The following is a 24,193-nucleotide window of genomic DNA, read 5'->3' on the forward strand; positions in this document are numbered from 1 at the left end:
CGCACATCCACACCCAGTGGACTAGGTGAGAGGTAGGATATTTTAACAACCTCCTTAGGGCAGCCCCCTCAGCATCGCCCTAATAAAATGTACAACTAGTTTTATTAATAATCAATGGACATTTAAGACTAAAGGACAGTAGACAGCCCTGACCTAAATTTCAGGCCTACCTCTAACTCCCACCCCAAATCTTGAAAGACTAATCACTTTCTACAACCTCCTCGTCTGTACTGTTTAAAGTTTTTACAGTTGCATATCACTTTCATAATTACAATGATAAAAGCATTTTAAGTCTATCAGAAATGAGTTTGTCCCGGTTTCTTCCCCAAAACCATCATTATAAAGTAGCTTTGTGATTTTCAATATAACATGCACAGAATACCAAGAGAACTATCGTAAATGAAACTGATGTCCTGGGCCATCTGGACTGGAGGATGAGAAACTGAGCCCCAAAGCTCAACCCCTCCCTCACTGTCTTATCTTCCTGAAGGTCTAAGACACAGTTTATCAAATGATATCCCCGCCTCCCCACCAACCACAGATCCGGAGGCCAGACTGAAGGCCACAGACTTTCAAATGAGAAATGGACTGAGGGTCACTATGAACATGAGACGCCAGGGTACCTGTGGTTTGTCCTCTAAACAGCATCTGACTCCATCCTAGCCCTGCCCCTCACCCACGTTCCCCCAAACCTCACCGGGGGCCCCCCTCATGCCCAAACCCCTCTCCACCCTGGAGAGGATGAAGTGTGAATGTCTGAAGTACCTCAACTCACAATAAATGAAGCTGATAGTTAAAAGGTTTGGTTTTCAGGCCCTGTCAAAAAGTCTGTGACGGATAAACAACAAGGTCCTACTGCATAGCACAAGGAACTGTATTCAATATCCTGTGATAAACCATAACGGAGGGACTTCCCTGGGGGCGCAGTGGTTAAGAATCCACCTGCCAATGCAGGGGACACGGGTTCAAGCCCTGGTCTGGGAAGATCCCACGTGCCGCGGAGCAACTAAGCCCGTGTGCCACAGCTACTGAGCCTGTGCTCTAGAGCCTGTGAGCCACAACTACTGAGCCCGTGTGCCACACTACTGAAACCCGCGTGCCTAGAGCCTGTGCTCCACAAGAGAAGCCACTGCAATGAAGAGTAGCCCCCGCTCGCCGCAACTAGAGAAAGCCCGCGTGCAGCAACGAAGACCCAACACAGCCATAAATAAATAAATAAATAAGCATTTCTAAAAAATAAATAAAATTGTTACAATGGTCAATTTTATTAAAAAATAATGGAAAAGAATATGAAACAGAATATATATGCATAACTGAATCACTTTGCTGTACAGCAGAAATTAATACAACATTGTAAATCAACTATAATTCAATTAAAAAAAAAAAAGTCCAAGACACACTGACCTCCTTGGCCCTACCAGTTCCCCCACCTCCAGACAGATCACTCTGGACCACGCCCTCGCCTTCCTCTAACTGCCTCCTTATCACCTCGCTTTTGACTCATCCCTCCTCTCCATCCCCACTGCCCCTCCCCAGCCCATCTGACCCCTGGGCCCTCCTCCCTGCCCTTCTGGTCCCCACACCTTCAACCAGAGCACCCTCTACCTGCTCCTCTAACCATCCCCCCCCCACAAGACAGAGCTCCTCCAAACCTGAACCCCCCAGCCCAGACCCACATCCACCTGCCCTACGCCCCCAACCCTTTACTCTTCAGGTCCCAGCTCAGGCCCTTCTCACCTGGAAGGGGTGCCCAGCCAGCCGCACAGCACCTGTGGAGACCTGGTGCCCTCTCACCAGGAGAGCACGGCCTCTGGCCTGGCCCCCCGGCCCCTCAGTCACAGACATGCCCTCCTGGGCTGGGGACTCCCCAGGCAGGGCAGGGAGCACCTCTCCCACCAAAGGTGCTGGGTGAGGGGGAGGCCTGAGGTACCACAGGGTGACTCCAGGACGATCCTCCTCTGTCACAACTGCCCCCCATGCAGGAGCTGGCAGCGGGGGAGCTCTTAACGCTGCAAATGAGGCAGAAACAGGAGGAAACAGGGCTAACCACAGGGAGGATGGGAGTGCACAGGGCACTCCCTGGCAGTGAGGTGGACAGAACCAGAGTCACGTCAGTCAGAGCCTCACTACACACCAGAGGGGTTGAGGACAGCCCTGGCCTGATGGGGGAGGGGAAGGGAAGGCTGCTTGACTCCATCCTCTCTGAGGCAACTGGGCACCTGATGTGCCTGCCCACCCAGAAGGAGAGACTGGGGCTCCTCTGCACCCAGAAGTAGCAGCCCAAGAGAACAGGGACCTGACACTGCCCTCTCCCTAGGCGGCCCCTGCAATGGAAAGCCAGTGATCAGCAGGCCCCTTGCTGGCACCTGACAAGAGGAAGCTCCTGTGTTGGTGGGTGGAGGTGACCAGATGGGCGGGGCAGGGGCTGGAAAGGAAAAGAGGGAGAGGGGGAGACGGGGGACCAGCCCCACAGGCTCTGGCCTCCAGTTTGATGTGGGACCTCAGCCTCCCCGACTCTATAACCAGACAACAGAAAGGAAAGACTCACTCACAGGGAACATTCTAACCTACTTATCTGACCCTGCCATCCCTGCTTAGAAAGACAAAAGGCCATGGTTATGGAGTGCTTCCCATCTACCAGGCGCTGTGCCAAACCTGCTACATGGATTGTTTCATATAATCCTCATGACGATCTGGAAAGTGGATGGTTTAAACCTGACTTTACAGATGAGGAAGAAACTGAGCCTCATAGAGGTTCAGTAAGTTGCCCAAGATCACACAGGAGCCCCTCCTTCCACTCCGTCTCCTCAGAGGGGAGAGTGTGGAGACCAGGAGCAGGGAAGTCAGGCAGGAGAGGGGAGGGAGGATGAGTGTGGGCTGAGAAGGGCCTTGAAGGCCACACTAAGACACTCAGCCTCACTGTCCAGACAAGAGGAAGCCATGAAGGGCAGCAGGGTGCGTGGGGCGGCAGGGAGGCAGGCAGACAGGGGTCCTACTGCTGTGAGACTTAAGAATTCACATAACTTCTCTGAGTCTCAGTTTCATCATCTGTATAATGGGCTTGTGGGGAATAAATGTATGCCTTCAAAACAGATCCCAGGGACTTCCCTGGTTGCGCAGTGGGTAAGAATCTGCCTGCCAATGCAGAAGGCAGGGGTTTGATCCCTGGTCCGGGAAGATCCCACATGCCGCGAAGCAACTAAGCCCGTGCACCAGAACTTCTGAGCCTGCGCTCTAAAGCCTGCGTGCCACAACTACTGAGTCTGTGTGCCACAATTACTGAAGCCTGCGCACCTATAGCCCGTGCTCCGCAACAAGAGAAGCCACTGCAATGAGAAGTCGGTGCACCACGACGAAGAGTAGCCCCCACTCGCCGCAACTAGAGAAAGCCCTCGTGCAGCAACGAAGATTCAACGCAGCCAAAAATAAATAAATAAATAAGTAAATTTAAGAAAACAAAAAACAAAAACAGATCCCAACCTACCAGTTCTCACCCTCCAGTGACTTCCAACCTCCCTCAGAGTAAAGCCAAAGCCAGGACAAGGCCCACCAGTCCTGCATGGTCTGTGCCTGCCTCACTGTTACTCCAACCGACTCTGAGTGCTCCTGCCTCAGGGCTGGGCCCCGAGTTCCCTCTGCCTGAAATGCTCTTCCAGACACCTGCATGACTCACTCCCATACTCTTCCCAGCGCCCTCTCAAATGCACGGCACGGCCTTCCTTCCTGACCACTCTGCCTAAAGAGGTGCCCCCCATCAGTCCCTCTCTCCTGACCCCACGTCATTTTTCGACACCCCCCTTATTTCTAGCGGACACTGTATTATATGTTTATTTGTTCATTGTCAGTCTCCTCAACCAGAGTACGGGGCACTGTCTCATTCACGGCTCTATCCCCAGTGGTAGAAGTGTCTGGCCACTGGGGGCATGGGTGAAAGGACGTCTACAGAGGCATGGCTCGCCCTGGTCAGGAGCTTGAGACAGGGCCCGTGACACGGGCAGGGTGAGGGACAATTGGGTGAGGTAGGTGCCAAGGTTTAAGGTTCACGTCCAGAGGTCTAGGAGCGAAAGCTTCAACTCTGAGACTCCTTGGCACCCTCCGTGGCTGGGCCTGCCCCTTCTCTCCACCTCTGTGGCTACCCCTGCCACTTCCTGCTGTGCTGGCCCGATAAACACTGCTGGGGGAGCCCTCACCCACACAGGGCAAGTCCTGTTCCCCAGAGCAGGTGAGAACCACCGCAGACTTCCAGAAATCTCTGAGACCAATCCCCCCCTCCCTGACCTGCCTAACCCTCCCACGGCTCCCCATTACCCAGTGGGGCTCAAAGGGCCTCCACCCTCTGGGTCTGGCCACTTACTCCCCCTTTCCAGGTTCATTCCCTCCACTCTCACCGCTGGACACTTGGCCTCCAGGACTTTGCTCATCAGGCTCCCTCCGCCTGGAACATCTTTCTCTACCTTGCCCTTCACGTTCAAGTGTCACCTGCTCTAGGCAGCAGCTTCTGGCTCCCACGGTCACAGCCTGGGTCACACTGCTATGCCACTATCTGTCGCTGTGTCACATATACACACACATTCTTTCTTGCCCCAGCCTTGGCTGGGTGCTCCCTGAAGGCAGGACTGGGGTCTGATTTCCCTGCATCCCCAGCTACCAGCCCAGGGTTGGCAGACAGTGAATATCTACTGCTTGAATGAAATCTCCCAATTTTACACGTGAAAAGCAAGGAGCCCAAGCAAGTGATGACTTGTCCAAGGTCACACTGCAATCAGTGGCCAGAGCGTGGCTAGAACCTGGCCTCTAGGCCCCCAGGACCAGGTGCCTCCCATTCTGCTCGCGCCCACCAGTTAGAGCTCCAGCCTCCTGCCTGCCAGACCCCAGCCCTGCCTTCTCCTAGCTCCCCACATGCCCAAGCACCTGCTCCTTAGGCATTTTGGAACCTCCTAATCCAATCCTCCTGCTTCCAGAAGGGGAAAGTGGGCCCCAGAAAGGGATAAGAACCCAACCAGGGCCACACGAGTCAGTACAGGACCCAGGCCCCCCAGCCTGAGCACCCCATCCCCTTCCTCTAGCTTATTCCTTGGAAGAACTATGAGGGGGAGGTCCCCTCAGGTGACCTCAGAGACACTGGAGTAACCCTCCATCTCCAAGTGGCTAGGCCAGCCCTGCATTGAGAAAGGTGGGTTTTCAGGTCACAGGCAGTAAAGGCAGAGGAGTGTTTTGATTCACGTCCTGGAACAGAACCACTAGAACCATTAGATACTCCCTGGATCTCTGGCCTCCCTAGACTTAGCTATCCATCTTTAGAGCTAAGGAGGAGACAGCAAGAGGAACAGCCCCAGTCTGAGGGAAAAGGTAGGACTTTAGCTGAGGCTCTGGCACCCCTTTCCCAAGCAAGAGAGACTCCACCCCAAAGCTGTCCTGCTGTCATCTGGCAAAGCTCAGGGAGGCCCTTTCTCCCCATCAGGCCAGGGCCTCTGGAAACACATTTTAGCTGCAGAACTAGACCGCGGCCCGCTTGGGGGAAGGTCCCCACTGAAGTGGGTAAGAGCCTCATCCAGCTCACACGTCAAGGGGTGCCGAGCCAGGTACCTCCTACCCCAACGCATTGGGACATGGAATGCTGATCGCACCCAAACAAAGGAAAAAGCACAGGTCCTCCAAGGAGGTTTCTGGGCCTGAGAGCACACACGTGCGCACACAGGAACACGCACGGCGCCCCCCCCCCCCAGAGGCGTGTGCAGCAGAAAGGAGCTCACCCAGCCAGGAAGTCTTCCAAGAGGAGGGCACCTCCCTCCTGGGGAGGGAACAGCCCTCTTCCCCATGAGGCAGCTCCCGCTCCCATGCCCAGGGCCCTTTGAGGGCAACTGCTGTGCCCACAGGCCCACATGCGCACCGGAAGGACCTGGAGAGGCACTGTGAATTACTAGAAGGCCCTCAGCCAAGGTCCAGTCTCCCTGCCCCCTGAGGAGGGTCAGGGCCTCCCCTGGGGCTCCCGGGCCCAGGTCTCTGTCCACCACCCCTCAGAGCCCTTGAGCCTGGCTTTGACACTCCAAAGCTGGACCTGGGCCTGCTGAGCCACATTCCATGCCGGCCCTGAGAGGAACTGGTTCGCCCGGCAGTACAGCCCAGGCTTTGCTCTGTGACCCAGTCAGCCACCAGCCCTCCCTGGGCCTCCTCTCAGTCCCATCCTGGCATCCAGGACAGCGCCACCCCCAACAAATGAAGAGGAGGCCTGGCCCCTGTCTGTCTCCTCCCCACCCCCATTAAGCTGGCTATCTCTTCTGTTACCACCTAGTCCATTCCAGAACCTGGTTCTCAGATTTCTTGAAAGGTGTGTGTCAACGGGGTGTCTGCTGGGAGTGGTGGGTGCAAAGGGCATGAAGAGCCTCCCCCCCTGGCACCACCACCAAGCAGCCCCAAGAAACTCTCCAGGCCTTGTCTGTCTGGCACCAGCTGGCCAAAGGTGTGGCACAGGGCTCAGCCTCAACTCAGGATCCACGCAGCCCAACTGGAAGCTTTGCAGGTTTTCGGCACCTCGAATTTCGGAAATTTGGAAGCTGGGGATCTTTGGCACATAAAACCCTAGAATCCTTGATCCCCAATGCCCACAGTCTCAAGACTCAGAATCCTAAAATCCCAGCTGCCCAATGCGGGGAGAGGGAGTGCCGGAGTGGAGAGGGATGGAGAAGCCCTTCCCCGGCCCCCCCTTACCTGCGCTGTTTGGTTTCTGTCCTGACCTGTCCACACCTGGGGGCTGGGGGCTTGGGATGTCCCAGGTGCTGCTGCTTCCTGCTCCCTCCCTGAAGCTCCAGGGAAGCTGAGTCCATGACCAACCCAAGGCCTGTCACTGAACCAGAGACTGCGGACAGACCATGAGCTCCTGACTCCAGGCCTGATTATAGGCAGAGCCCTGGCCCCAGCATTATGGTGGGAAGGAGGGGAGGGAAGGAGAGAAGGGGATGCCCAGGGGCAGGGAAGGAAGGTGGCACAGGAGACCCAGGCACCTGTGGGGGAGGGGAGCAATATGAAGCGGTAGCTTAGCCCTGCTACCGCTACCCTTGTCCTAGGGCCTGCCACCCCAGCACTGGCCTGGCCAGAAGGAGGGAGGGTGAGGCCAGGGTCCCCCAAAGGCCCTGGGAAGCTGAGATTCCAGGTGTGACCTCCAGTTCCCTGCCCTGGGAATGGGGACAGAGGAGTGGCTGTGAGAGGTCCCAATTGTCCCAATTGCCCTCACAATCTTTTGCTCTCACAACAATGAAAACAATGAGGAGGAGGAAGATTTTGCCACATTTCTCCTTCCCAGTGGGGAGGGGGGATGCGCTCTGACCCCTGAATCTTCCTCTGGACCCCACTGGCCATGAGCGTCACACTCTTGACCACAGCTGGTCTCTGCTTCTTGGCCTCTTAGCTCTGCAACCATGTTCCCCAGGTTTGTTCGTTCAGTCACTAACACCCAGCTGTACCAAACCCCAGGCACCTTGAGAGGAATCAGTTTCCTGGTTTGGCCAGAGAGAAAGACTTGGACACTGTGACAAGGCAAGGTGAGCAGTATCTGAAGGAAGCTCAGGGCTTCCGAGGCCCAGGAGGCCCTGACCAGGCAGGGAGGTAGAGTGCAGGCCTCAGAGCCCCCTCCCTTGGTGCCAGTCCCAGCTCTCCCTTTCCTCAGCTGAAAGACTCTAGACAAGTCACTTAACTTCTACTGACTTCAGTTTCCTCAGCAGTAAAAAGGAGAACCACTGTACTCAACAAAGTCCAAACTGGACAGGACAGGACAAGAAGAGTGGGCAGGAGCTGCTCATCCTAGGGCTGGGCCCCTGGGGGCTAAGACTTGACAGAAGCCAGTCCAGCCTGCGAACAGGCATCCCATCCCCACAGCACGTCACCAGTAATGTCATCTGCCCCGGCGGCCCTCCAGTCCCTGCCTGCCACCCGACTGGGAGTTCCCAGAGAAGCACAGGGTTTGGATCTTGTCTGCCTGCAGTGTCTCCCAGTGCTCAGGGTTCTCACTGTGAAGCTAGAGAAATTCAGACTCCCAGCTCTTCTATATAATAAATGATCTCAGGAAAATTACTTAACTTCTCGAGGCCTCAGTTTCTTCACCTGTAAAATGGGAACAGTGCCTACCCCATACGACTATTGTTGAGGATTAAATGAAATCAGTACATAAAATGTTTAGCACAGTGTCTGGCACATAGTAAGCTTCCAAAAAAACAGTAGCTACTGCTACTATTATTACTACTATTAAATAATAATTTTGTTATTGAATTGGTCACTTAACTCCACATCCCCTCCCAGCGACTCTGATTGTCTCAATGGTCTGGGACAGACGCCCTGTTTATGGGACAGAATCTTTTTTCCCTTCTGAACTATGTTCCAAAGGATGAGACAGAGAGAAATTCCACAGGAAGGTCATGTGGAAGACCAGCCATGCACTGCCCTCCCTCCCCACCACCCCAGGCCATCCCTGAACCTGAGGTCACCTGCCTTTTGGGGCTGAGACTGTCCTCTCCAGAACCCTGATTGGAATCTACAGGTCTGGGCCTGACAGTGGGGGGGGGGGGGGTGGAGGGGGGCTAGGTGAACAAGATGTCCTCTCTGATCAGGGCTGGGGATACTGGTGTTGAGTCCCTGAGCTCCACTGGGACTGTACTTGTAGGGGATCTCTGAGGGCCTCCCCACACCCTCCTGCTGTTCAGACCCTTGGTGCAGAGCCCCTTCCTGAAACATGAAGTGCCCCTCCATGCAGGGCTATGGAGGGGGAAGAGTCCAGCCTGACAGAGACCAGAGGAGGGGGTGACAGGGGCCGCCCCAAGGACTGGACTCTGCTCCTAAGGGAGGGCCGGGTCTGCATGGCTGGGGTCACACTCTGCTCGAGGCTGCCTTGGCCACCACCCAGGGGAAAGCCCCTAACTGAGTGGGACCCTGGACTGCGTTCAAGGAGTGACGTCAGGCTGGGGGAGGGGAAGTCAGGCCAAAGGAGGCAAACAAACGCCTGGGTCCTGACCCTGCCTCTACCACTTAACTTGCCATCATCTTGGGCAAGTTACTTAACCTCTCTGTGCCTCAGTTTCCTTACCTGTAGAATGGTGCCTAACTTCTAGGCTTGTTGGGAGGATGAAACTGGTTAACATTCGTAATAGTGCCCACAAAGGTGCCGTGTGCATGTTTGCTGGTGTCATTCTCGCTGATATTATTACTCAGCTCTCTCCGAGGCTGTTTCTTCCCCTGTCTTACTGGAGGATGACCCTTGTCTCATGGAATGATGTAAAGTTAAATAAATTAACAAATACGCAGTGTCAGGCACACCGTAGGTATTCAAATCAAGTAGAGGTCCCTCCCTTTCCCTTTCTTCTCCCCAAGAGGGCCCAGACTAGGAGTCGGGTCAGTCCTGACCCCCACTAGGGCTCGCTGTGTGATCCTGGTCTGAGCTCTGGTCCCTGGCCTCAGTCTCCTCATCTATGAGAAAAGCTTCTGGGCCAAGTGATCTCTGTACATGGCCATATCTGCTTCAGCCTCCCTCCCACCTCCGTTCCCTCCTTTCCTTCTCCATTTCCAATTCATGTCCTACGGCACCCCCTCCTGCTGCAAGAGAACCCCTGGGACCCTAAAGTGGGGTGGCGGGGGCAGCTGGTGGGTAAGGGGTACCAGCCTTCAAGCAGTCCAGGGCCTATCTCAGGCCCCCAAGGGTTAAGATCCAGAGTGAAGGACGGGGGGCCAGGGTCAGTGCTGGACAGACGGGCCTGCAGCCCAGGCCCTGCAGCCCAGGTCCTGCCTCCCCTCCCCCCATCCTGGGAACAGAGGCCACTTGTTTGGGCATCAGCTGGCTGGCTTTGAGCTTGGCCAAAGGGAGGGTGGGGTGGGGAGGGGAGAGGGCCCCCGGAGAGTGGAGGGGACTCCCCTCTGTCCTAGGGCTTTGTACTAGTCTAGTCCACAACTAGCCCCTAGGACTCTCAGAGGCCCCTTACCCCTCTGAAGTGACCCCTTCCCCCCAGGTTCTCCCTTTTCTTCATTCAAACACTCACTGCTGGGGGAAGGAGTTAGACTCAGGCCCAATTCTTGCTCCAGCAGTCTCTCTTTGGAGCATGGGGCCAGGGCTTATCACCCAACCCAGCAGATGGAGAAATGGAGAGGTTTGGGAACTTACAGTCACATAGTGTTTGGTGGCTGCACAGGGACCATCCCAGGTCCCAGTCATCCCCACGGTTCTGCAGTCCCCTTCCCCACAGAGCTCCAAGGAGACCCTTCCTAAGTGGTGCCCTACACAGCACTCACTGAAAGGCTAGGCAGGAGAAGGCCCATCTCTTAAGACCCAAAGGACCTGGGAGGTTTGGAAGAGGAGAAAACTTCTGTAGGGTAGGGGGGAGGACAAGCAACCTGCACAAAGGGCTGAGGCGGTTTGTGTGGAAAGGCACGGCTGGAGTCCAAGAGATGGTGGGGGTGAGGCTGGGTCTGACTGGGGAGGCCTGGGAGCAATCTGCCCACTTCCACCTCACAGTTGTCAGGGCTCTGCCTGGGACAACCCCCTCTTGCCCTATTCCAGTGAGCAAGCAGCAAATGGGAAGATAGGATTCCCCAAGCCAGGGTCTAGACAACCCTCAACCAGCCACGGGACCGGGGGATTGGTTCTCTCTACACTCTACCCCTGCTACCCATTCCAGCCACTTCCATCTCCTTGCCGTTCCTCAAACACACCATGCAAGTTCCTGCCTCTGCACAAGCTTTACCCTCCTCTGAGGGTCCTTATCCTTGTGAACTACCACTTAACTGCCAAGGCCCATTCCAACCATCTCCTCCTTCCTGGGCCTCCAAGAGTCCCAGTGCCTGATTCCATCCCAGTACCTGTCTGCACCTGTCTTCTGACTCCGCAGGGCTCCTTCTACCCTGTAATGAGCTTGCTGGGAGGTCTCTCCTAGCCTGGACACTCTGCTCTCCGAGGACAGGTATCCTGGGTGCCTCTGTCTGGACCTTGCTCGGCAAACAGTCAAATCCTTCTCTGAGTACCTCCATATATCTGTCCAACCCTGCAGCCCTGGGGACTGGGGAAGGCTCCCCAGGACAGGAGCTTTGGGGGAGTGAGGGTGCATATGCCAGATACCGACCAGAGTTTCCCAGCACTAAAAACCACGCCCTGGAGATCTGGGACCAAACGCCCACCCCATGCCCTCAGGCTGCACTCGGAGTCTGCTCTCTCCAGTCCCAATAACCCACTCCCGGCTTGACCCCATTCAGTGAACACACACTTTCTTTTTGCAGCAACTGGGCCAGGTAGGGGCTCTTGGGAAGCCATGCCCCCATTTACTGGTGGGGAATTGAGGCGCAGAGCCCGGACGTAGTCTGCCCAAGATCAGTGGAGCCCCAGGTCCAGCGCATAAGGTCATACGAACTTGCAGACCGGTAAGGGTCTCCGCAGTCAACGAAGTGGGAGCCTTCATTTCACCGATGAGAAAATCAAGGTGCCCGAGGGCGAGTTGGCTCCGGAACGTCAGAGACTTCACGCCAAAGGGCTGAAGGCTGGAAGCCCCCTGTCCCGCCGGTTCGTCCTCCTCCCTACCGTCTCTAGCCCGACCGCGCATCCTCCAGAGGCGACCCCATCACCACCACCAGTCAGAACAGACGACGTGACCCAGAGAAACGCCCGCGGAAGTAGCCGCCGGGCGCAGAGTCGCCGCGCGGCCTCGGCGTTCCCTTCTGCGGAATGGGGAAACTCCTGGCCACACCTGGCCAAGGAGCAGCGGACGGGGAGGGCCCGGCAGCCGCACTGACCTGTTCTGAGCGAAGACTCCACGCGGGGACGCGGGGACCCGGGGTCCCGGGGCCACCACTGACGCTGGTGCAGCCAAGTCGCGGCCACAGGCCGGGCGCGCCCACCCTGCCGGGCGCTTCCGCCCGCCCCACGTGACGCCCGGGGGAGGGGAGGACCGGGAAGGGGGCAGGGACACGCCCCCTTCCCAGGGACCCGCCCCCTTCCCGGCCACGCCTAGTCAGGGTGTTCGAGTCCTCTAGCCTGGCCCGCCTTGCGGACAGGTCGATCTTTGCGTCTCTCCTGTCCCTCTCGCTGCTCACAGGTCCGTCTCCGTCTCCTGAGGCTCCGGTCTACCTCCACCACATCCGCCCTCTGAGTCTTCATCTCTTCCTGAGTCTCTCTGCCTCTTGCCGCCCCTCTCCCTGGGAGGGACAAGCCACAAACCGCCCCACCCACAGAGCGGAAAGGGGCAGTTGGAAGCTGGAAGACCAGTCCCTGACCTCCTCCAGAAAGTCCTTACCCACTTTTCTTCGAGAAAATCCTATTTCTCTCCCTGGGCCCACATCTCTCAGGAGCAGGGTGGTGGGGAAGATTCTAGTCAGAGGGCCCAAGGATTCCTTGGCTTTATAAAGGTGGCAGCCTGAGGTCCTGGCTGCCAGGCAACTTCCCTGGCCTAGAGAATGGGAGCTTTCGACCCATCCTGCCAGCATACACACAGATGAGGGTCGAGGGTCCGGGGTTTGGCAGGCATTCCTAGGTCCTGTGTCCAGGGCTGAGATTGGGTGTCATTAATTTGAGCACCTACTACATGCCAAGCCCAGTGCTGGGCAACTTATTCCTTTTATCTCAATCTGCCTGAAGGTGAAAAATCATCACCCCAGGATATAGATTAGGAAATGAGGCTCCAAAGAAGTTCCAGGGCTTGCCCAAAGTTACAAAGCCAGTATTGGGTAAACTGGCCAAGTCCTGGTGAGTTACAGAATGTCCTGCCTACCCCTACTGGACATTCACCCTGCCTCTCTAGGAAAAAGTGGACTCCAAGCGTCTTCCTGACAGGCCAAGTTAAGTCGCTTACCGGGAGAGGGTAAGGCCAGAACTTGGGGAGAACTTCCGGCTCAAAATTCATATGGGGTACAAAAACACTGGAGAGGGGTGGAGCACGGGGCCCTCCTCCCGACCTGATAGCGGGGGTGACCCTCAGGCAGCAGAGGGCACCTGTGGGCTACAGAGAACAGGAGAGGCCCAGGCATCCCTCTAGACTTCAAAGCCTAGACATCAAAGCAGCCAGGTGGAACACAGGATCAGGGAACTGGCATCTGACCACTGGCAAGGGGTTGGAGGCCCCTCCCTTTCTGTTAACACAGGCCTGAGGTCTTCTAAATGATCTAGGGAGGGCTCAAGTCACAGGGCCTGGTCCCTCCACTGCACTGGAGTCTGATGACACTCACCTCAACCCCCAAACTCCCTGCAGAACATGCTGCCCCCAAGGACCTCTGCCCCTCTTTCTGTCACAACTGGAGAGTGTCAGACCCCGAGTCCATAGGTTGGACCCAGGTGGCCTTAGGCTGAAGGTCTTACAATAGAAGCCCACTCTCTGACCCCTGACCCCGGGCCTCTGGCCAGACCTGCTCCTTCTCTTAGAGCAGCAAAAGGCAGCCAAATAGCTTGCAGTGAATGGCCGAATGAACACACAACAAGGACAGGTGGATGGATGAAGAGTGAACTAATGAATGGATGCAAGGATAATGAACACACCAGGGACAGGAGGGGGTGTGTTCCGAGCTGCACATCGGGAAATGAGGGGATATCTAAAGGAGCAAAGTCCATGTGATCAATAATAAAATTAACAAAATGAACTGTAGAACAGAGGGACCGAGGGTGGCGCCTGTGCCCTGAGCAAGTGGGAAGCAGGCACAGTGATGAGCCGGCTGAGTCTGTGGGACCGTTTATTGGGGCTGTGTCCAGCCACGCCGCAGCGCCAGCCTGGGCCGGAGCCCAGCGTCCCCAGGAGGCGCAAGGAGTGGGGGAGGGGAGAAAGCGCGGGAGCATCCGCCACCCTTGGGCTCCGCCCCGTCTTGTCTCGGTCCCTGCCGTGGTGCTGCGCTCAGGTGAGCGAAGTGTCGTCATCACTGCCCTCGCCGCCCGCGCTGCCCACGCGCTCCTCCCGGCTCTCTGCCACTGCACTCTCGTCGATGTTCTCCAGCGAGTCCGCGTGCTGCACAGACAGCTCCGACAGCGCCAGGCTCGGCAACGGGCTCTGCTCTGGGTGTAGCCACGGCTTGAAGTGCGGTTGATGCTTCTGCTTCCACTCAGGGTATTTGACGCACGCCTTGTACATCTTCTTCATAGCCTACGGAGTCGCCGCACCGCCGAGTAAGGGGTGAGGTGGGAGCGAACTGTCTTCACCACATCCCCTCCCGCGCCCTCCAGCGGCTCAGTCCGCAGCTCCCAGGATCCTGACTCTTGATCCGGTTTTCATAACTCCGCCCCTCAGCCCTAGCTCCGCCCCTGACCCCACCCCCTCATCCTGGAACCCTCTCCCCCAACCTCCACACCCGCAATCCCAAGGCCACTCACCTTGGGAGCCAGGAACTGAGAAGATTTATTCACCACCCACTTGGGTAAGGAGCCTATGAGGGCAGGAACGGGTAGTGAGGAGAAAAGGGAAGCAGCAACCTCAGGGAACCAGCCCCCCACAAACACACATACCAGCCCCCTCACTCCAGCCTGGGGCTTCCAGGGAGGACACGCTCTTCTCCTTAGGGAGGGGGTGCTGTGAGGCAAGTCCTATAAGACTTCATCATCTTCACCCCCTCTTTCTACCTCAGACCATGGTCCTCAGGCTCAACTCTGTTAACCCCCCACCTCCACCACCCCCTGCCTCTGCCCTCTGCTGAGCCCAAGGGCTACACAAAAGAAAACCACAGGGTCCTAGGTGACCTCAGGCAACACCTGGGTTGAAATCCTGGCCAGTCGAGCTCCCACCTGCTGCCTCCCCTCTACTCACACCGACCTCCCTTTTCTCATACCCAGTCCCTCTACCTTGAATGGCCCTGGTGCTCATCCGCTGCTCTGCCTGTCCTTCCAAGCCCCCTGGCCCAGGAAGCCTAGCTGCTACATAGACCTCTTGGCTAAGCACTCCAGCCTGTCCTGACCTAGAATCCACAACCCAGCTCTCCACCCTGTCTGATTCCCAAGTGTCTGCTCTGCCTCTGACACACAATAAACTTACTCAGTGAGGTACCGGGGAGCTCTGGGCCTGGGCCAGTGGGCCCTCGGTGGTGCTGGGGGCATACCCAGGCAAAGATGCTCAAGGCTTACCCCTCCTCTAGTCATTCATCCATTCCTCCACTCACTCCACATTCACTCAGTGATACCCACCCTGGACCAGCCCTGGGGACCGAGAGAGGAACTCACTGTCTGGGGGGCCCCAACAGTATGCCAAGTACTCTGCTAGAGGGGGATGGGTCCACAGGGCAGGGAGCCAGCAAGTCCTCTGGGTATCAGGGATAGAGGTGGTGAAGCAGCCCTGGAGGGATGAGTAAGGGAAGAGAGGTGTTTCTAGGCCGAGGGAAAGGGCTGCTTAGATAGGTAGGAAGGTGTAAGCTATGAGGAGGGACTGGGAAACCTGGGGAGGGGGCTTGGACTTTACTCTGAGGGCAATGGAAAGTCACAAAAGGATTTTAAGCAGAAGAGAGTCACAAGGAAATAAGTCCTTTGGAAAAATTCCTCTGGTAGCTGTATGGACAGACAAGGTCGCTGAGTATGGAAAGAAATGACAGATTTAGGAGCTATTTAGAAGGTAAAATCAATAATTAGTGGCTAGATTTGGGAGCTGAGAAGAGGGGACCCCAGACAACCACCAGGTTTTTGGCATGAGTGACTGGAGGGAAGAGACTTAGGAGAAGGGGCAAGTTAGGAAGTGAGACAGTAAGTTCATCATTGGACACAGGGAGCCTCAGGTCCTAAGAGACACCCTGAGGGACACGTCCAAGAGGCCAATGGCCACAGGGATCTGGATCTCAGCAAAGAGAAACATGTGGTCAACCTAGCCACAGAAGCCTGGGGAGTAGCTGAGCCCTCCCAAGGGAAAAAGCACTGGGGCCTAGGAAACCCAGACCTTCAGGATGGAAGCCAACAAGGCAGAGTGGGAGCAGCCAGTGAGCAGGGAGCAAGTCAGAGCGTGGGGGAGCGGGAGTCCATGAAGAGTGCTAAAAGCTTCGTCATGGAGCAGTGGCTACCACCTTGGCCCTTGCTTTTCAAACCATTGTAAAACCTCAAACTTCGGTTCAAAGAATGTTTTGGGTGTAGATGCCCCCAAATACAAAACACCTCCCAACAGAGGCCCTTCTGGATCCCAGCAGATCAAGTAGATCAAGCCCCATCCCCTGCGGTATACAGAAGGATCCCATGATCCCAGGGCCAAGCCCTCACCTTTGGGGTCCACCTGAGCCATGTAGGTGATGACGCAGCTCTTGGGCCCCGTGCTCTGGATGAGGTAGCCCGTCTGGATGGACACAGCTCGGACCAAGTCTTTCCGAGGTGGGTATTTCTGGGGATGGAAGGCACAGGGAGGTGAGACTCAAGGTGTGGGAAAAGAAGGTGTCTTTGTAAGTACACTTAACACACACACACACACAGAGTTGGTTCACATCCCCTGGCATCCACTCCAGGCCAGGCCCGATATTGGGGTGAGGAGAAAGGGAGGAGTCAGGAGTCATCCTTGCCCCTCTTAAGCTTCCCCTGTTCCCCTCTAGAAAGACCCAAGTCTGGGGTCAGGGCTCATGAGCAAACACATGGGCGTGCATGAGCGCGTGCACACGCACACGCGCACACACACACACCCTTGCCCAGGCCAGCTGCACCTGCCTGTCCTGCCTGCCATGGAGACCCAGACTCAGGGAGGGTCAGAGGACCCTACCTCTCACCTCTTGCTCCCCCTTTCCCAGCCAGTCCATCCCACCCACTTGTCCACAGTGATGGCCCACACCACCCTCTCCTCATCTGCTTGAAAGCCCCAGCAGGAAGACAGGAACCATTATTCTCACTGTATAGGAAGGAAACAGGGACAGAAGACTTCCTGCCTGGCCTGAAGTCACAGAGAAGTCCTGGTAGCAGCCAGGGTCCTCTCCCTGGGTTAGGTCTGCTGGCCCAGCCCTAGCTGGCATCTTCCCCTGCCCACCCAGCAGGGAAGGCAGGTTGACTCACGGGATGTTTGACTGAGTAGTTCATAATGATGTAATCAGTGCCCATGGGAAGCCAGGAGCGGAGGGTGATGACATCACGATTCTTCAGGGGCTTTGGACACCTCCCTGTAGAGGGCAAGGGACAGTTCAGCCAGACCGCTGGCCTGCCTGCCTGAAAGGTCGTGGCAAAGCCCAGAGACATAGGGATGCCTGGTTAACTGGCAGCTCCCCCGGTCCAAACATGTACCCCACCACCACCACCAGACCTAGTTTCTGCAACTAGCAAAGAGACAGCACAGAACCCTCTCCCCTCCTGCATCCAGCCATCCCTGCTCCTCACAGCCTCACACAGCCCTTACCTTGCTGGCCTGATCTGTTTGCATATGTGAATGTGAGTGTATGAGAAAACAATAGTATTACTGTGAGCGTGTCCATGAAATGTGTGACTGTGAGTAGGTGGCATGTGGCTGTGGGTTTTGTACATGACTGTGCATGTGTGTTTGTGTGGAATGTGTATGCTTGAACATGGGAGTACATATGTGTGTGTGAGTGCACATGTGTGCTCAAGTGTCTGGGAGTGGATAGGGATTCAGGGAGGGCAACCCTACATCTCTGCACTCAGGTCTCTGAGCAGCCTGGCCATGGGAGTGACCCCAAGGAGGGAACGGGGGAGGAGGAGGCTGGGTGGGAGGCCTGGATGGAGGTGGAGGGGGCTGGGATCGGCGTGCTTGCGTCTGCTCACAAGAATAATAGCCCACGTCAGCGTTGACTGTCAAGCGGGCAATGTCAAAAGTTTCAATGACATTGCTGTCCCACTTCTTTCGGTATTCAATGTCATGTAGGACGTCGTAGAGCGTCTCTGCTGGCACATCACGGCACTCCATCCGGCACTGCAGACAGACACATGGGTTGTCAAGGTCACACAGGGCTCAAAGTCCTGGCTAGGGTATGGGAGGGCAGACAGGCAAGGAGGGAGGAGGAGAAGGACAGGAGGAACAGTGACCTCTGAAGGCAGCATGGGCTCACCTCTTGCCATGAGCCCTGTCCAGCCCTCCCAGAAGCCACCTGTGCCAGGAAAAAGCCCCTGCATCCAGAGACTGTCTCCCCCATCTCAGCCGCCACCAAACCTCCCCATTCATCCCAGTCTCCTCCTCTAGGAAGTCTTCCTGAATTACCCAGCCCACTTTCTGGACTGCCATACACTGAATCTCTTTATCTGTGCCCTCCAGGTCCCTGAACTTCATGGGCAGAGGTTCAGTCGATTCAGTACAGAGCCTGGTACGAGTACATGTTAAATGAAATGAAAGCATGAATGAACAAATAAATGCCTAAATGGACGATGTCTTTCCTCCATGGTACTTATCACCTGGTACTTATCACCATTTGCCCTCCTTTTTCTCTTTTTTCCGCCATCCGACAAACACCTTTGTTTTTTGTTTGGTTTGGTTTGGTTTTGGGTTTTGTTTTGTTTTGTTTTTGGCCATGCCGTGCAGCATGCGGGATCTTAGTTCACCGATCAGGGATCTAACCCATGCCCCCTTCAGTGGACGCACAGGAGTCCTAACCACTGGACCGCAGGGAATTCCCCCAACAAACATCTTTGGATTTCTTACTATTTATTAGCCTTGTTCTCAAAGAGCTTTCCATCTAGGGGAGAAAACAGCCGAGGACACTTTTTTTTTTTATTTAACCCCCACAATAACTCTACCAGATAAGAAATCCAAAGAGGAACTTAAGGCTCAGAGAGGTTAAGGAACTTGCCCACGGTCACCCAGCTGGTAAGTAGCAAAGCTGGGATTTAACCTAGATCACATGTCTGGAAAGCAAATAAAAACAGAACCAGGTTTTACTAGATTTACACTCAGCAAGATGAAACTCAGTCCATATCCTTGTTCTGTGATTTTTTTTCACCCGAAAGCCCAAACCCCAGGATCATGTTCCCCTCAGCAAATGGACAAGTTCTATTGTGTAGTTTAAAAAGGTTTCCCAGAACTGGGTGTTCAGACGGTGCCAAGGGAACCACACATTACTTTCTACTAAAAAGTAAATACATGCAACCATATGAGGGAGGGGTCACATCACCTTCCCCCTAATCTTGGGTTAGGCCCTGGCACCACTAATGGTGATGAAAGGACACAGGAAGGACACTACCCACTGGGTATTCTAGGCACCAGTGAACTCATCAAGCCCTGGATATGCTTCACTTAACAGAAAATACAATGGACAGAGGAACAAGTTAAGTGTCACCATAAGAATACAAGACAAAGCCAGATGGTGAGACATTCTGCAGGGCTACTAGTCCAGTCTCTTCTACAGGTCAATGTCATAAGGAAGGAACTGGGCTAGACTAAGACTTATAGGACAAATAACCAGATAGAAAGTGTGGTCCTGGATTACATACTGGCTTGGACACAACAGCTATAAGGACATATTTGGGACAACAGGAGAAATATGAGTATGATCTGAGTATTAATTAGATGTGCTGAAAATTTACTGAAACAAAATGGTGGAGGTTGCTGCCTGAAGCAAAGCAAGTTACAAAACGGAGTGCATGATATAATCTCATTTTGGGGGAAAAATATATGCACAGAAAAGGCCTGGGAAGCACAATCGCTAAGGTGTTAAGAGTGGCAATCTATAAATGATGAGCATATAATAGCTTTATTTTCTTTTTGCTGTCTGTATTTCTAATTTTCTAATATATATAGTACTGCTTCTGCAATAATGGAAAAAAATTAAATAAAAATGTTTCCCAGAGATACTGAGAGGTGCGCTCACCACAAGCACTATGCTAAGGGCTTTCTACACATTTTACCACATTTTATTCCTACAGCAGCACTCTGAGGGATAAGCCCCATTTTAGTTAAGAAAACCGAAGTTCAAGGACAGCTCTAGCCTGCAAAGACTCATTGTGTGTCATGCTCCCTCCCTGCCCTCTGTTTGCTTTTCTGCTCCACCAGGTGGTATGACTAGATCCAGTCATTTAACCAGCTTCAGCTCTGTGCAGAGCATAGAAGAGTCAGAGATGAATCTGAGGCCTGTCCTTCAGAGGCTTCCAGTTGAGAAAGGAGACCAACTTGGAAACGGGGAGGTACCCAAACTGCCCAGTGGGGCACAGAGGAGGTGGTCAGCTGTGTGGGGTGAGGCATGTGGGGAATCAGTCTTCATGGAGCAGCTCAGCATGGAAGGTAGGCATCTAGCAAGTGGCCCTGGCAGAGAGAACAGCGTGGCCTGTAGGGAAGCTGAATGAGTTCCATCTGCTCCAGAGCCCATGGTGTGCTGCAGCCTAATACTCAAAGGTCCTGCCTCCAGGTCTTCTTGGAGAAATGCGTAATTCCAGGGCTACGTCGGAGTTAAGTATAAGATGTACCTGGAACATCTCACTGTGCCAGAAAGTAAGGACAATGTACTGACAGAATGATAGGGACCTTGCCCAGCAGACACAGGAGCCAGTGTGAAGGGCTCCCGCTGGTTCCATGACCAACTCATCAGGGTTTGTCAGTTTAGCAACGGAAGTCCGTATCCCAGGAAATCCCTCAGTCCCAGGCAAACAGGACAGCTGGTCCCCTACCATGGGCTAAAGCTGGGCCAACTCGTGTATTAAAATAAATAATGATAGTAACAGATTATATTCCACTGAATAAAATAGGAAAGCAAAGTATATACAGGTATGAATAAATAAATTTAATGTTTAATGAGGGATAGGGTATTTATATAGTTTCAAAGTTCCTTCCCATCAAATCAGTAATTTCACATTGCCTGGCAGATACCACCTTAATCAAGTGATCAAAGTGAACATCATTAGTGATAGGACAAGTTACAACTGGATGTTTCCTGATAGGATGCAATAAAAAAAATACAGGTACCACTTTTGTGATATTTCTGCCAAAGATGCATGATCTGAATCTAATCATAAGGAATATCAGACAAACCCCAAATGAGGGACTTTTACAAAATATCTGGCCTGTAAGTGTCAGGGTCATGAAAGTCAAGGAAAGACTCAGGAGCTATATCAGACTGAGAGAGACTAATGAAACATGAGTGAACGAATAAATGAGTGATTGAACAAAGTGATGAGAAGGATGGGATGGAGAAGATGGCAGAGGCCGGAGCTGGCATGGTCAGGAGCATACAGACAAACTTCCACTGTGCAGCGACACTGAGGTCTGGGTGTTGCACCTGACATTCAACACACACACTCACTCTTCATCCCCCGGTGAGCTGTGCTGCAAAATAGAAAGCTGAGGCTCAGGAGAGGAAGCAACCTGTCCAAATCATACGGCAAGAAAGCAGCAGAACTTCAAAACCGGATCTTCCGATACTCTTAACCATGAAGGAGCACTCAAGTGTGGCTTCTGAGGAAACCACAACTTCTCTAAATCCAAGTATGGAAGCTGGCTTGGCTTTGCAAGTCCTCCAGACAGTGACTGTATATGAAGGAGTAGTGACAGAAGAGTTATGCTTTGTAGGTTAGACTCCAGCCTGGGGATTCCTCTTCCCTCAGGCCAGCCTTGGTGCCCCCAGGGCAAGCTGCACCCACGGCTGGGTGCACTCTGAGAAAGGCCTACACTGCCCAGACTGCCTCTTCTCCCTCTGGACTTCTGTGGCTTCAGGACCAGGGGCCTCCCTCTGGGACAGCAGGCAGTGGGAGGAGCACGCAGAGCCACGAGACAGACCAGGCACTGAGTTGAGCATAAACTCTGCATAACATTTTAAGATAAAGAAGGAAACTTCAAAGGGTTCCCAAGCTCACGGCAGGCTCCTAGGGAGGAAGGTCAGCTGTGGGGCCTGCTGGGAAGGGGAGAACTCAAGCTGTGGAGGCAGCGCTGCAGGTGAGGAAACCGAGGCGGTCCAGGTGGCCAGTCTGGCTTTGGGCCCGGCTCTTTCCACAGCCCCCAGGAGGCTGCGTGCATGAGCCAAGAGGGGTAAATTACATCCAGCATTGTTCCTGTGTGCAGCTGCAGCCACCACATGGGCAAGGTAATTCTAAGAGGCTTCTGGAGGGACAAGTAGGGGTAGAGGTGAGTCACTGGAGAGCACCTGGTGGGCGGGGCTGTGACCAGAGTCCACAGCCATTGGGCCCTGCGCAAGTCACTTACTTTGGCTGGATGCTTGGGAGCTCCTCCTGGAAACCAGAACTGAACGGGAGGCAGTGCCGGGGTTGCTCAGCCAAGGAGCAAGCCATGCTTGGCTGCAAAGCCCTTAAGGCCTGGTTTACAGCAGGAAGTCCCACATGCAGCCATTTTACAGCTGAGAAAACTGAGGCCCAGAGGGAGCAGGTGACACGAGAGAAATTAGACTGTGTACCCCCTACACTCCACTCTCTCCAAACCCCATGAGGTAGGGAACTGGGATTGCCCAGAACCCCATAGAGCCATGGTCGAAGGGAATGGACAAGCAAGAAAGGCCATCAGGGGTGACTCCTGCAGGCTTTGAGTCTGGCAATCCCAGGTTCCAATTCCAGTTCCTCCCCTTAGGCACAAGATTGAACTCACCTGAGTCTTTGTTTCCTCATGTGAAAAATGGGGATAATAAAAGTACCTATCTCAGGGCTTCCCTGGTGGCGCAGTGGTTAAGAATCCACCTGCCAATACAGGGGACATGGGTTCAAGCCCTGGTCCAGGAAGATCCCACATGCCGCGGAGCAAGTAAGCCCATGCACCACAACTACTAAGCCCGTGTGCTACAACTACTGAAGCCCACGCACCTAGAGCCTGTGCTCCACAACAAGAGAAACCACCGCAGTAAGAAGCCCACGTACCACAACAAAGAGTAGCCCCCACTCACCACAACTAGAGAATGCCTGCGTGCAGCAAAGAAGACCCAATGCAGCCAAAAATAAATTAAATAAATAAATTAAAATTTAAAAAAGTACCTATCTCATGGGTATGTTGTGATTAAATTAAATGAGATAATGTATGCAATATGCCTGGCACATAGATACCCCCAAAACAGTAGCTGTTATTACTTAAGCAGGCTTCCACGAGCAGCCACGCACCCTTCCACACGGCCAGGACCAGGCCGTGTCTGCATGTGCCTCTTTACATTCTGGGCCCCAGGCGCCTCTCTTGCCTCACCTGGCCCTGCCCTTCCGTCCATCCATTCACTACTGCCCGGAGTCAGCTGTGTGCAAGGGCTGCAACTGGGCAGCAGGGAACTGGGAAGTGAGCCAGACTTGGGCCCTGCCCTAAAGAGGGCCCATCAAGTGGGCAGCGGGAGAGATGGGGACATAAAATCCCACTAGAGAATGAGCTGGGTTGAGGGGGTGGGCATGGGAACTGTGGGATCAGAGGGCAACTGAACCTAAAAGAAACTGAATTGCTGAAAGGGGAGAGAGGGCATTTCAGGCAGAGAGACTGGTGGGTGCAAAAGCCTGGAGGCTTAAATAAATAAGAAAAGAGCAGGGTCCAGTGCCCCAGCGGTGTCTCACTCTACCCTCCTCTCTCCCACCCCTTGCCCCGTCCTTCTTTGGGAGATGCCTTCCCAGTGCTCAGCATTAGAGAAAGAGGAATCTCCACAAGAAGAGGGAAGTGGTGGGGGAAGGGGCTGAAGTATCTCCCAGGACCCAGGGAGATGGCTGACCTGAGACAGAGGAAATGAAGTCAGGTCGTGTCCATGGGGCTGTGGTGTGGCTTTGAGGGCCAATGGCCAGGGCAGTAACAAGCAAACTGAGACACGGACAGATGGATCCAAGTCTGGCCCAAATGCCAAGACCTCACACAGCAGATCTCCAATATCCTTGCCCGTGGGATATATGGGGCACATGGATTATCCCAAAGTCCTACGGACCCAGGAGATGATCTTTTCCACCACTACTCTTCAGGTCACCACTGGGAAAACTGAGGCCCAGAGAAGGGTAAGGGGTCCATCTGGGCTCTGAAACGTGCCTCAGGGTCCATCTGGGCTCTGAAACGTGCCTGTACTGACTTCTCACCACATTGCATTTTAGCAGTTTTGTTAAAGGAATAACTATTAAGCAAATCACCCTTTCCCAAAAGAACTGTATTTAAAACAGAGAAAGCACTCCTGACCCGGGTGGAGCACTAGCTGTCAAATCAATCATAGCCCCAAACAATAGCTACCACCTCAGTAACCATTACCATGTGCTCCAAATCACTAACTCATCATGCCACAAAAGAGACAGCAGCACCTGGACCACGGACCCCACAGGGGCTGAAATTTAGGTCAAACCGCCTCTGCCGTCAAGGGCGTCAAGCTGCACCCTGTGCAGATATTGTCTCTTACCCTCCCAACACCCTGATGGATA

General features: G+C 54.3%; 2 protein-coding genes across 9 annotated transcripts in view; both read right to left on the minus strand.

Annotated features, from left to right (window-relative positions):
* Window positions 1-11,905, minus strand: part of ARAP1 (ArfGAP with RhoGAP domain, ankyrin repeat and PH domain 1) — a 63,230-nt gene extending 51,325 nt beyond the window's left edge. Inside the window, exon 1 of one of the 4 annotated variants that reach the window (XM_067750238.1) lies at window positions 11,761-11,905. Coding sequence is in view for 2 of the 4 variants with exons in the window: in XM_067750236.1 (XP_067606337.1) it covers window positions 11,238-11,284 (47 nt within the window). In the remaining 2 variants the exon portion in view is untranslated. The other 3 variants (XM_067750239.1, XM_067750236.1, XM_067750237.1) reach the window with 3 other exon arrangements.
* A 1,767-nt stretch (window positions 11,906-13,672) lies between these two features.
* STARD10 (StAR related lipid transfer domain containing 10) overlaps window positions 13,673-24,193 on the minus strand; it is a 34,292-nt gene continuing 23,771 nt past the window's right edge. For 3 of the 5 annotated variants that reach the window (XM_067750257.1, XM_067750258.1, XM_067750260.1), the window contains 5 exons: window positions 17,669-17,816; window positions 16,949-17,052; window positions 16,175-16,292; window positions 14,318-14,370; window positions 13,673-14,090 (listed from right to left, as the gene is read on the minus strand). In XM_067750257.1, the coding sequence (XP_067606358.1) occupies window positions 13,845-14,090; window positions 14,318-14,370; window positions 16,175-16,292; window positions 16,949-17,052; window positions 17,669-17,816 (669 nt within the window). In that variant the 3' untranslated portion in view covers window positions 13,673-13,844. Of the gene's footprint in view, window positions 14,091-14,317; window positions 14,371-15,157; window positions 15,270-16,174; window positions 16,293-16,948; window positions 17,053-17,668; window positions 17,817-24,193 lie in introns of all 5 variants that reach the window. The other 2 variants (XR_010946173.1, XM_067750259.1) reach the window with 2 other exon arrangements.

This window comes from Pseudorca crassidens, chromosome 9 (assembly GCF_039906515.1).
Source record: "Pseudorca crassidens isolate mPseCra1 chromosome 9, mPseCra1.hap1, whole genome shotgun sequence".
Taxonomy (NCBI): domain Eukaryota; kingdom Metazoa; phylum Chordata; class Mammalia; order Artiodactyla; family Delphinidae; genus Pseudorca; species Pseudorca crassidens.